General features: G+C 34.4%; 6 protein-coding genes across 6 annotated transcripts; 4 read left to right on the forward strand and 2 right to left on the reverse strand.

The window, feature by feature from the left end:
* Window positions 1-1,144: 1,144 nt before the first annotated feature.
* Window positions 1,145-3,139, reverse strand: DUS3 (tRNA dihydrouridine synthase DUS3; the record flags this gene model as incomplete). The annotated part of the gene is made up of 1 exon (XM_003672322.1): window positions 1,145-3,139. The coding sequence occupies one exon, from the start codon at window positions 3,137-3,139 to the stop codon at window positions 1,145-1,147; it is 1,995 nt and encodes a 664-aa protein (XP_003672370.1).
* A 2,043-nt stretch (window positions 3,140-5,182) lies between these two features.
* SFP1 (zinc-coordinating transcription factor SFP1) lies at window positions 5,183-6,946 on the forward strand (the record flags this gene model as incomplete). The annotated part of the gene is made up of 1 exon (XM_003672323.1): window positions 5,183-6,946. The coding sequence occupies one exon, from the start codon at window positions 5,183-5,185 to the stop codon at window positions 6,944-6,946; it is 1,764 nt and encodes a 587-aa protein (XP_003672371.1).
* A 574-nt stretch (window positions 6,947-7,520) lies between these two features.
* SEI1 (seipin) lies at window positions 7,521-8,669 on the forward strand (the record flags this gene model as incomplete). The annotated part of the gene is made up of 1 exon (XM_003672324.1): window positions 7,521-8,669. One exon carries the CDS (start codon window positions 7,521-7,523, stop codon window positions 8,667-8,669), a length of 1,149 nt encoding a protein of 382 aa, XP_003672372.1.
* A 44-nt stretch (window positions 8,670-8,713) lies between these two features.
* DUS4 (tRNA dihydrouridine synthase) lies at window positions 8,714-9,772 on the forward strand (the record flags this gene model as incomplete). Its single annotated transcript, XM_003672325.1, has 1 exon — window positions 8,714-9,772. The coding sequence occupies one exon, from the start codon at window positions 8,714-8,716 to the stop codon at window positions 9,770-9,772; it is 1,059 nt and encodes a 352-aa protein (XP_003672373.1).
* Window positions 9,773-10,202: 430 nt separating this feature from the next.
* GAG1 (Gag1p) lies at window positions 10,203-10,979 on the forward strand (the record flags this gene model as incomplete). Its single annotated transcript, XM_003672326.1, has 1 exon — window positions 10,203-10,979. The coding sequence occupies one exon, from the start codon at window positions 10,203-10,205 to the stop codon at window positions 10,977-10,979; it is 777 nt and encodes a 258-aa protein (XP_003672374.1).
* A 115-nt stretch (window positions 10,980-11,094) lies between these two features.
* On the reverse strand, window positions 11,095-11,421 carry BLS1 (Bls1p; the record flags this gene model as incomplete). Its single annotated transcript, XM_003672327.1, has 1 exon — window positions 11,095-11,421. One exon carries the CDS (start codon window positions 11,419-11,421, stop codon window positions 11,095-11,097), a length of 327 nt encoding a protein of 108 aa, XP_003672375.1.
* Window positions 11,422-11,514: the final 93 nt, after the last annotated feature.

The raw sequence follows: 11,514 nt of genomic DNA on the forward strand, positions 1-11,514 counted from the left end.
TCGGGTTGTTGAAAAATTTGAGTGGCGAACGGGTGTGTTCCTTAAATACTCTGAAAGCATTTCGTCGGACTGGACATAGATGGACACGACGCGCCATCGCCCTCCGTCCAGTGGACCAAATCGTTAGAGCCCCAGAGGAACTCCCGTACAAATCAAAAGTCCTATCACGCGTCGACGCGTCCGGGAAAAACAAACACCAAAAACAAGAAAAAACTCTCACGGGCTTGCCTCCCGAATTCCCACGGCGCGGTGCAAGGGCGTCTTCCCCCCTGACGTGCTGCGCAGTAACTAACCATAGCTTTTTACAGCCAACTAATTAACTAACTAAGCCTGGCAAGGAGCGCTCACTTACGGTTTACCAAGCATGTCAACAATAAAAGGTATTTAAGAAAAAAATACAGTGTATACTGAAGAACAAGAATAAATCAACCATAATGGACTGAAAAAATGATAAAACAATCCAATAGTCTCTATTCTTATATCAGTATCATCGTTAATAGCAGTATTTAAATGGGAATCCCCATCTAATACGTTTCTTTTATAATCAACCTTTCTGTGAGTCATACATACAAATATACTTGTCACCCCGTTCACCACCAACCATCCCACGAGTTTCCTGTCTTCTTCGCCACTTATATTTCACCTAATTTCTGATAGTATCGTTGTCTCCATTTTTATGATTAATTCTTGGCTTTGTTAATGGCATTGTCCTCTGCAATCATGTTGATCTAGTTTAAGGGGATATATCTTAAAATCAGTATTATTACTATAAGAATCACACCATATATAAACCATTCTAACTAAGAAGGGGTTCGGAATTCGATCTACCATTTTTTTATATCGAATTCTTCAAATACATTTCTCCAGTTTAATTTTATATATGTGTAGTACGGATGGCATCTAAGGATGTACGGATGTTGTTGTTGCGACTGTCTCAAAAACACACGCATACGAACAGACAGAATGTTTTCCCCATTGCCAGTCACCTGCTGATCTTAGTTTCCCGCGACAGTAATTTATAACTCCATTTTCTAGTCTATAATTGAATATAGTTTAAGAAATATTATGATAAATATTATACATGGTTCTATCGGCTATTATATATAGACTAAGGAATACAATTATTTGTTTATTTTTTCTGTATTCACTTAGAATAAGAATTACTCTTATGCTTTGGTGTAAAGACAAAATTATCTTCAACTTTACCGAAAAACAATTCACTTAATTTAATCCAGTCATTAGAATCTGTACTACCCATTAAAGTTTCCATATCATCTCTTCCAATCCAATGTGGTGGTCTTTCATTCAAATACACTGGATATCTTTCACAAATTCCCATAGGAACATATCTATGGAAAAATGACATAAATTCACAGAAATATCTACGACTTTGTGAAACACCATATTCATCTGTACCCCAATGTTCCATGGCAAATTGAGCATAATCTCTCAAAATATCCAATCTTTCTGTACTTGATTTATCAATATATTGTTCTGCATCCACTTCTTCAAAAATCCATGGTTTAATTAAACAACCACGAGCTACCATGATACTATCGATATTTTTATTATTATCCAAATAACGGTACCAATCTTCAAAATTGTTCACATCACCATTACCAACAAATTGCACTCTTAATTTAGATTCTCTCCTTTCTTTATATTCGGTGGAATTTTCAAATTCAAATTCAGAAGCTCTTAATGAATCTGCAACATTAGAAATATAATCCCAATTAGCTAATTTAGTATAACGTTGTTGTCTTGATCTACCATGTAAGGTGACCGCGGCAACATCAGTTTCATAAACTAATCTTTTCATCAAACCTTCTGCAATAGGATGACCCTCTTTAGTACCCGTTCTAATCTTGACACTTATAGGAATATCTCCAGAAACATAATTCATGGCATTCAAACAACGAATCATTCTTGCAGGATTGTCTAATAGAGCTGAACCGGAACCTTGTCTATATAATAAATCAATTGGACAACCAGAGTTCAAATTGATTTCACTAATTCCAGAATGATCAAGATTAGAAGCTAAAGCCTCTGTTGCCTTAGCTGCTTGCCATGCTTTGGAACATGCAATTTGAATACCATAGCCAGGTACTTCACTAACATGAGCCTTTGGTAATGCCCATTCTGAATTAGTACCTTGAATCAATGGTACACTTAATGCCATTTCTGAATAAGTCACATCTGCACCTAACTTCCTCATTAATCTACGATATGGTAAATTGCCGACAGTAGTCAATGGAGATACAATTTTTTTACGATGTAAATCTAATGGTTTCTTTTCTTGAGCAAAATATCTTGTATCTTTATATTTCAGATATAATTCCTTTTGTTTATTTCTATGTTCTTCTAATTCCTTTTCTCTTTGTAAGACTTGTGGGGCTACACGTTCATTCTTTTCCCCATTTGTTTCTTCTTCTTGTTCATCCTTGTCATCGTGAATTGGTTGTGTCTTTTCTGGCTTCATCACGTCTCTATTTTCTTGTTGAATTGCATCAATTATATTCAAAACATGGTCACTTTTTTCAAATTTAAATCTTCTCTTAATCAAATCAAATTTCGCATCATAAGAAATAACATTAACTTCCTGTTTCCCATTATTACCTTCCTCCTTTGAAGGTGGCGGTACACTCAATAATTTCTTATTAACCTTATCATAATGTGAAGACAAGAATCTACATTTGAATCCCATAGGACAATACCCCAATGCATCCCAAACGGGACAAACTTTAAAATAATCACTTTCAATTTCAGGTTTCTTTGTTGTCAAATATAAATCGACATCATGAACAAATCTACATTTATCACCAAACGTACATGCCACATTAGGGTCTTGACCCTGAATTATCTTCGAACATAATGCGTTTACTTCTTTAGTTTGTCTGTTGTCTCTGTTTTTATTTTGACCTCTCTTCTTATTCTTTTTGGAAGTTGGAAGTCTTTCTGTGGATGGTTCAGCTTCATCATCATCATGGTTAGCTGGTGTAGTGGAGGTGGTAGTGGAGGAGGTATGAATAATGAATTCGGGTTTCAAATGAGCTATACCGTCTGTTGATGGTGCATTGTTTTGCTTTGTTACAGAGGATGAGTCTTCATTTTCAATGGGACGTTTAGTAGTTATTGTCATGATCAAGATTCGTTTTGTTTTCGGATACTGTTTCTTGTTCTTGTTGTTTTCAAGGAAAACAATTGATCCGTAGGATAGTTACTAAATATAGTTAGTTCGTTAACTTAAGATCAGTAGGCAAGCCAATGGACTAAGCTACATAGATACACACATACATGCGTATAACTTACTTTAATTCATCTTGTTTAAGCAATGGAAACTTTTTTTGTTTTCATATCTCCTTGAAGAATTTGAGACGCCGGTTAATTTTTCAGTAAGGTCGAAAAGTTTCAAAGATTTTTGATCCGAATGTCTGGGTGTTTTAACTCGAATGGAGGAAATCCGATGAGATGAGATGAGATGAGATGAGACGGGCTGGGCTGGGCAAGAAAAAGAAACGTGCATGAAGGGAATCACCTGCGGAGGCATGGTCATGGTCCCCTTGAAAAAGGGAGGGCAGGAGGGGGGGGGGGTCCTCACAAATTATCGTATGAATGTGGCAATGACAGTGATTATAACGGACACGAAGTCTCCAATATTTTGGTAATACTTGTACATATTTTTTGTGCTGTCCATAACACAAATATTCTCCCTTAATTCAAGGGAGAATGATGATATGCGTTTACCTTGTGAATGTTGTCTTTCTACGGCCCTTCTTCCCCTTACACTCCTTTTGTTTCATTGGCTTTAATGTTTGGGTTTCTACCGACCAAAATACGGTTATTTCATTAAAGGGTATTTAGTACGGTAAATTATTGGCAATGAACTATTGTTTTCCAAAACCATCGCCGTATACCATAGATGTGCGTACGTGCGATAGAGTGTTGGAAACGGGCGTTAAGTATTTTTCAGGAAACACGGAGCACTTTGTCTTTACCGCCGGTAATCACTCTCAACGAGTAGTTATGAAATAAACGGAGGAATGTTTAGCTTACGTACATAAGGATGTCCCTAAGGTAATTGCCACTTAGATTAAGTAGGATTTTCATGGAGGGTTTCCTGAATTTGCGTGTGACATATGACCGTACGCACATATGTCTGTACACTAAAAAAAGATAATAGAGTTTTCTTAATTCTTCCTCCAAGAATCCCTCCGGCACTTGAACTGATGCTCCCCCCGTGTCTCCCTTCGTTCTTTGTTTATGTGTCTGGTACGGTTTAGAAAAATCGCCCAAAAAAGAGCCCCCCACAGCTTAGCTAAGTTGCTAACACCCTGGCTACCAGCCTTCTTAGTTCTGTTCTGGAATGTATTGTCAAGTCTTCGGGGGGGAGATACCATAACACTTCTGTTTCTGACAGTATTTGATCTCCCCTCCATCGTTGATAAAAACTAATGATTTATCATGGTTCTCCTTCTCCTTCTTCTTTTTGATCTTTGCGCATCGATGTTGCAGAAAATATACATACAATACATCGGTTACATCATCAATTTTGAATAATTCATCTTTTTCGCACAGTATTCTCTCAGCACCCTCCATTATCTTTACAGTACCATATGTAACGTAAGGTACGATTGTCGTTAGGCTATGGAAAGCAAAAAGTATAAGGTATCATGAAATATTGTACGTACGTAATATATATTAGTGAAATTATATATACTCATTCATATACTTCTTTTTACCCCCATTATATTCATTTGTACTATTAATATATATATATACACATATATATATATTCTATCTTTTTCCAAATTCGTCCTTTTTTTGATTCTCCATTAAAAAGAATAGCTCATTGCTAATAATATATTCAAATATAAAAGAAATTATACTTTATTCTTAAAAGAATAATCGTAATAAATTTCGTATAAGCGTATACCGTTTTTTTTTGTTTTGTTGAATTGAAACCCTTATAAACAAAACCACAACGTTTAAAGTTCAGAATAACAAAATTGGTTACGTCAAGTCAACAAATCGTACCATAAGTCAAAGACATAAGAGAAAAATAAAAAGGGAAAAGAAGTTAGATAAGTACCTTCTCATTACAAATTTTTCAGCGAACGAACGAACGAACGAACGAACGAATAGGACGAACAAATAAAATTTAGAACAATAAAGCAAACATCGCATGCAATTAGAAACTATGTCGCTCTCAACTTACGTTAACAATAATAAGAATACTGATAATAATAACTCGAATGACAAGGATTTACTAATGGATTATCAACTTCATGAACCTTTACATTCACTCTCGAGTTTTACCACATTTAATAACGAATATATGTTACCTTACGATGACTTGGACTTAGACACCAACATTGGCGAATCATTCAACTATGAATACAATAATAATAATATTAATAATAACGCCAATATGAAGGAGACATTCGATAGCATGGCTACCCATTCTGATGCCATTCTAATCAATAACAAAAACACCGGCACTACTGCTACTGATGATAATAGTAGTGCTAAAAGAAGAGAATCCATTGCTCACTCCAAAGGTATGGGCGGTGTCTCTTGGGGCTCTCTTTCAATGGGTTCATGGTTAAAAGATAATAATACAAAAATTGCACATTCTAGTAAAATATCTAAACCATCATCAACAAAACGGAAGTCAATTAATATTAATATCAATAATAGTTGGAAAATATTCGAGGATCTTGACTCGTTGGGAGAGGAAGAAGAAGAAGAAGGAGAGGACGAGGACAATAATAGTAAGACATCTTTGTCTCCTTCATCATCAACTTCTATATCAACATCATCTCCATCCCAAGAACATCAACCTATACACTCTTCACCTTCCTCATCCATATCATCATCAACATCATCATCAGCATCAGCATCAGCATCAGCATCACAACATACATTATTGTTTCCTGATGAAACTTTAAATTACTCTCCATACTTACCTGATTTCGAAGAAAGTTATTGTAAAAATTATTCATGTTGTGGTGTTTCATTACCAAGTCTTCATGATTTATTGAAACATTACGAGGAAGTTCATATCGTTGTACCATCGGTACAATCATTGCATAATAATAATGGGAAATCAAATACTAATAACAATAATAATAACAATAACAATAGTGATAAAATTCAAAAGGGAAATAATAACAACACCAACAATAATAATATTCAAACGCATAACAAGAAAATCATAACTAAAAAGACAAATAACAACATGCAAATATCTCAACTTAATAACATATCTAATAGAACAACAAATTTGATTGATACTGTTTCTACAAATGATGTTTTCCTCGATTCTCCACCACATCATCTTATGATTGATCAAAATCTTAACAATTCTCGTAGTCAGGAAATAGATATGAGTTTACATGAAAGACCGATAATACAAGATCTTCTCTATAATGGTAACTTTGCAGGACAAACTGAAACTGATGATGGGGGAGATACTATCCTGTCTGATTATAATAAGGTATTAAATGAAACATATACCTATACTGTAGGTAATACAACCAGCGATATGACAGTTACTATTGACAATCCAGCAAGGAAATTATATGTGGAGAAGAACAATAACAAAGCTATTAAGAATAAGAAAAATAAAGAGCATTCCTCCTCCTCCTCCTCCTCGATGAAGAAGGATAAACCATTCCAATGTCCAGTGATTGGTTGTAATAAGACATATAAGAATCAAAATGGATTGAAATATCATAAATCACATGGTCATCAAAGTCAAAAATTGAAAGCTAACGATGATGGATCATTTACAATTTTGAATCCTGATTCTAATGAACCATATGAAAATGGTCAAGATGGGATGAATTTATATGAATCTGATAAACCTTATCGTTGTGATTCATGTGGCAAAAGATACAAGAATTTGAATGGTTTGAAATATCATAAGGGACATTCTACTCATTAGTACGCATACAACATACACACACTTTTTTATATATTATAATAGGCTATATTCTTATGGAGTTCGCAATATAGTCTTCAGGGTTTTTGTTTGTTTTATACATTTATATAAGTTTTTAATATTTCTTTTTTTATTTTCATTTACTCTAACAAACGTTTTTCTTCATTTATTATTTGACAAGTTAAATCTACAGGATGGTATTACTTAAGGTGTTCTCTAAGTCTAATTTCTATGTATTAATCAAGGTCACTGTGTTAGACGAATCCTCTTGCCGGTGAGGAACTGTTTCTTGATCCTGCATGTACGTACGAATGTATAATAAAATCTATAGATTATATTTACTATGCTGCAAACGCGAAAGATACCGAGAAAAGCGTTATATACATAGACAAAGGTATAATCTTATGTATACTATATAAAGTCATATTCAGATCGGAAGACCGAGACCAAGGAAACCTCTTTTCAGAGTTATTTTGTTTTATTTTTCAATTGATCTCACTGTGATCTTTTAATTAATTTATCTGAAGGGAGATATACACGCAAGCTCAAAGATTCAAGAAAGTTACCCACTAGTAGTATGATCATTAATATTACACGCCCTTTAAAATTGATCCAATGGTCAAGTTACATTTTATTTTTCATTCTCATAGATTTGGTAATCTTAATACCGTTAGCTTTTTTAATATTTGATGATTTCTATTCAAGATTATTACCATCTGATTCTTCACAATGGGTCCCTATTTCTGCCTTCCATAATAATATTAGGAATCCTTCCCATTCTTCCCGTTCTTCTTCTTCCAAGAATGTTTATTTATTTTCTCAAAAGATCAATAGAATATCATCCAACACAATCGAATTATCCCCCTCACCATTATTACCATCCATTGAAAGTAACGGATTAGAACAACAGATCGCATTACGTGAGGAGATTAATTATCTCTTAGATTTAAACCTTGAATTTTTCTGTTTAAACAATATAAACTCAAGACATCGTATTGATTCCATCGAGATTGATATCTTCTCCATGAACATGAAACAGAGCACGGACCCAGAAACAGATTTTGAAAACATTGAAAAGATTCATAAACAATTATTGTATCATTATTCTCAACCTATAATTTGTCTTGACGTGAATGATTCCGTCGTGACTTCGGAACTTCACAAACAGACCCCGAAGACGTCTTCCTCCTCTGCGTTAAGATTAGCAATGTATGAGAAGGAATGGATGAATACGATCCATTTACAAGACGTAATGAATTTAAACTCCAGCATTACGAACCTCGTCCTTCGCATCAAGACGACAATAGGGACAGAAACTAGCGATAATGAGTTGATTTTCAAGATGAATGAATGTTTCATGGTATTTAATATGAATTTCTCACAAGGGTTACGGAATATCATGTTAAAGAAACGGTTCATTACTTATGTGGTTGGTACAGTTATATGCTTCACCATTATGAGTTTGTTGTTATTCTTTAGTGTTCTGATTGTTGTTTATTTATTTTCATCATCTTCGCGCCGTCTCAAATCCGAGGCGGAAGCGGTTGCGAGTGAAGAAAAACATGGTGGTGGTGTTTCAGACGGGTATCGATGGGTTCCAGTTTCTTCTTCTTCTTTCAATGATGAACAGTATAAAGTAGATAAAAAGAATGAGCATGAGAGTGTGAATGTGAATGAGAATGAGAATGAGATTCGTGATCGTATAAGGAAAGTCCCCATAGCATAAAAGTACATACACATAAGCAAGCACACGCGCAAGCACGGGAGGATATGAGCAAACATGAAGAAATAACCAATAGACGATACCCAATACCACCACCACCACGAAGGAAGGTGGATCCATTATTAATGTTAAAAGATAACACAAAGATCACAACGATTGCCGGTCCCATGGTTAGATATTCGAAATTACCCTTCCGTCAATTAGTTAGACAATACCATTGTGATATAGTATATACTCCCATGATTTTGGCACGTGAATTTGTAAGGAATGGTCATGCAAGGATTTCAGATTTCTCTACTTGCCAATTGGATACTCCTTTAATTGTTCAAGTGGGTGTTAATAATGTTAGTGATCTTTTGAAATTCGTTGAGATGGTGGCGCCCTTTGTGGATGCGGTGGGGATAAATTGTGGATGTCCCATTAAAGAACAAATTAGAGAAGGGATTGGTTGTGCTTTAATTTATAATGAAGAATTACTCATTGAGATGGTTAAAGAGGTAAAATTGAAATGGAAAGATCAAATACGACTAGAAACGAAAATTAGAATTCATGATGATTGGGATAGAAGTTTAAAGCTATGCGTCGGACTTTGTGAAGTTGGAGTGGATTGGATTACCATTCATGGTAGAACGAGAACTACAAGATCATCTCAACCTGTCAATTTGGATGCAATCAAATATATTATTGAAGGGATCAGGAAGGCAGGGTTTGAAGATATCCCCATTGTCGCTAATGGTGATTGTTTTACAATGAAGGATTTCAAAAAAATCGCTGAATATACTAAATGTCAAGGTGTTATGGCCGTAAGAGGCTTATTAAATAATCCAGCTTTATTTTCAGGATATGATATTTGTCCCTGGAGTTGTATTGAAAATTTCTGGTATTGGGTTATTGAATTTGGAGGAATACCATATCAATTAATACAACATCATTTTTATTGTATGTTAGAAAATATGAATTTGAAAAAGAAATTATTGAATGAAATGATGGAAATTAAGAGTTTGGTTCAATTAATGGATTGGTTTGATGATAATTTTGAATTGAAAAGGTACAATAATATTGGATTTGGTCAATCAATAGAAATACCGTATCGTATAAAAGATTAATGTGCATCAATAGCAACTATATATAGTATAATATAGTATAATATAATATAATATAATATAAATCTGTTATATGGAATGAACATATATTATATGTAGCTAACTCGATCGGGCTTTCCTTGCTTTGTCGCCCTTTCTTGGGAGGAACTTGCTTCATCACTATGAAATGAAATATATTCAATTTTTTTTTTTATTTTCTAAAAATTCGGTTTTGAACTATGGACATATGTAGTAGTTAACAACAAGATTTTGGTTAACTAGTGCAAGAGACAGAGACAGAAACAGAGACAGAGACAGAGCACAACCTGCGTTTAGTGAGGAGCAGTATCCTATAACAAGTAATCAGCACTTTTTAAAAACAAAACACACAATCTATATCGTTTCACTCTGTGTCAACATAGACAGAAGATAAACGATCAACATTAACAAAAATATGATATCGAGCAAACATCGTAACACTGGCAATACGGCTACTACCACCACTATTACTGCTACGCAAACGGTTCAAACCAATCCCAAAAAATCATCAGTCAAATCAACTCTCTCAAATACATTCCATAAATGGAAAACAACATTGAGGAAAATTACACATGAAACATTGAATTCATTAGATGAATCTAGTTCCAGTGATGACAAGATTGACGCACTATTCCATGCAAATGCAGCATCTAATACTGATGAGAATTTGGCAAAATTGGAACGGTTAGAGAAAAAAGAAACTGCTCTTCTTACTCAAAATAATACTGAGCAACTCATCACGAAGGATGATCATGATGCTGTGCATGCTCCAACTCCCATAACGAGCAATACAACCACAACACTACAAGATGGTGATGATGACAAACCAAGCGAAGAAGAAGAAGAAGAAACTTATGAAACATATAATTCTGAATTAGAATGTGCTAAACTTCGATCCAAATGCGAAAGTGAAAATAAACCATTCATCGAGGGCCATTTGATTTGGGAACATAGAAGAGAACTTTGGAATAAACCTCGAAATGATATAAAAATTGATCAAGCGGAAATTGCTTCAAGAAGAAAAGTATTTCAATCTATCCCAGAACAATATTATCCTAGAATCTATAAAAAACTAGTTGTTGATGATAAGCCATTACGAGAACCTTTGAATTTGGAAGACGCTATGAAAATTATAAACGCTGGTTGGCATGAAACGAAAAAATGGGCAAATGCTGCCAATGGCTTACCGTAGAACCACAACACCTATATATATGTATTTTTTGTACATCTCTCCAGAAAAGAAGAAAAAAGCTATTATTCTTTTAGAAAACAAATATACACTAAATATTCTAACAGTAGAAAATATGTCATCCTTTACGTTCTTTGATCAATTGCAAAGTAGTCTCAAGAACCCTCAAGTCTCTATCAACTAAAGCTGCATCAATTTGAAGATCTCCATCTTGTACAACAACATTATTATACTTCGTACAAAGTCCCTGCATCGGTTTTAAACATTTATTTTTGAACCTATCATCATGTAATTCAATCAATTTCTTAAATTGAACATCATTAATGTATTTATTATTGTTTTCAATCTCTTTCAAAGTCTTGGACACTTCTGTCGGCGTTTCTGAATTTATTATCCTTTTAAATAATTCCTCTAATTCTCCATAGGTTTTCGTCGTCGATGTCATATATGCTTTAATTATACTACAGGTTTCTCTTCCTTCTTACTCATTCTCCCTCACACACACACACTCCACGTTCATACATGTCTTATAATCTTT

This window comes from Naumovozyma dairenensis, chromosome 10 (assembly GCF_000227115.2).
Source record: "Naumovozyma dairenensis CBS 421 chromosome 10, complete genome".
In the NCBI taxonomy this organism is placed as follows: domain Eukaryota; kingdom Fungi; phylum Ascomycota; class Saccharomycetes; order Saccharomycetales; family Saccharomycetaceae; genus Naumovozyma; species Naumovozyma dairenensis.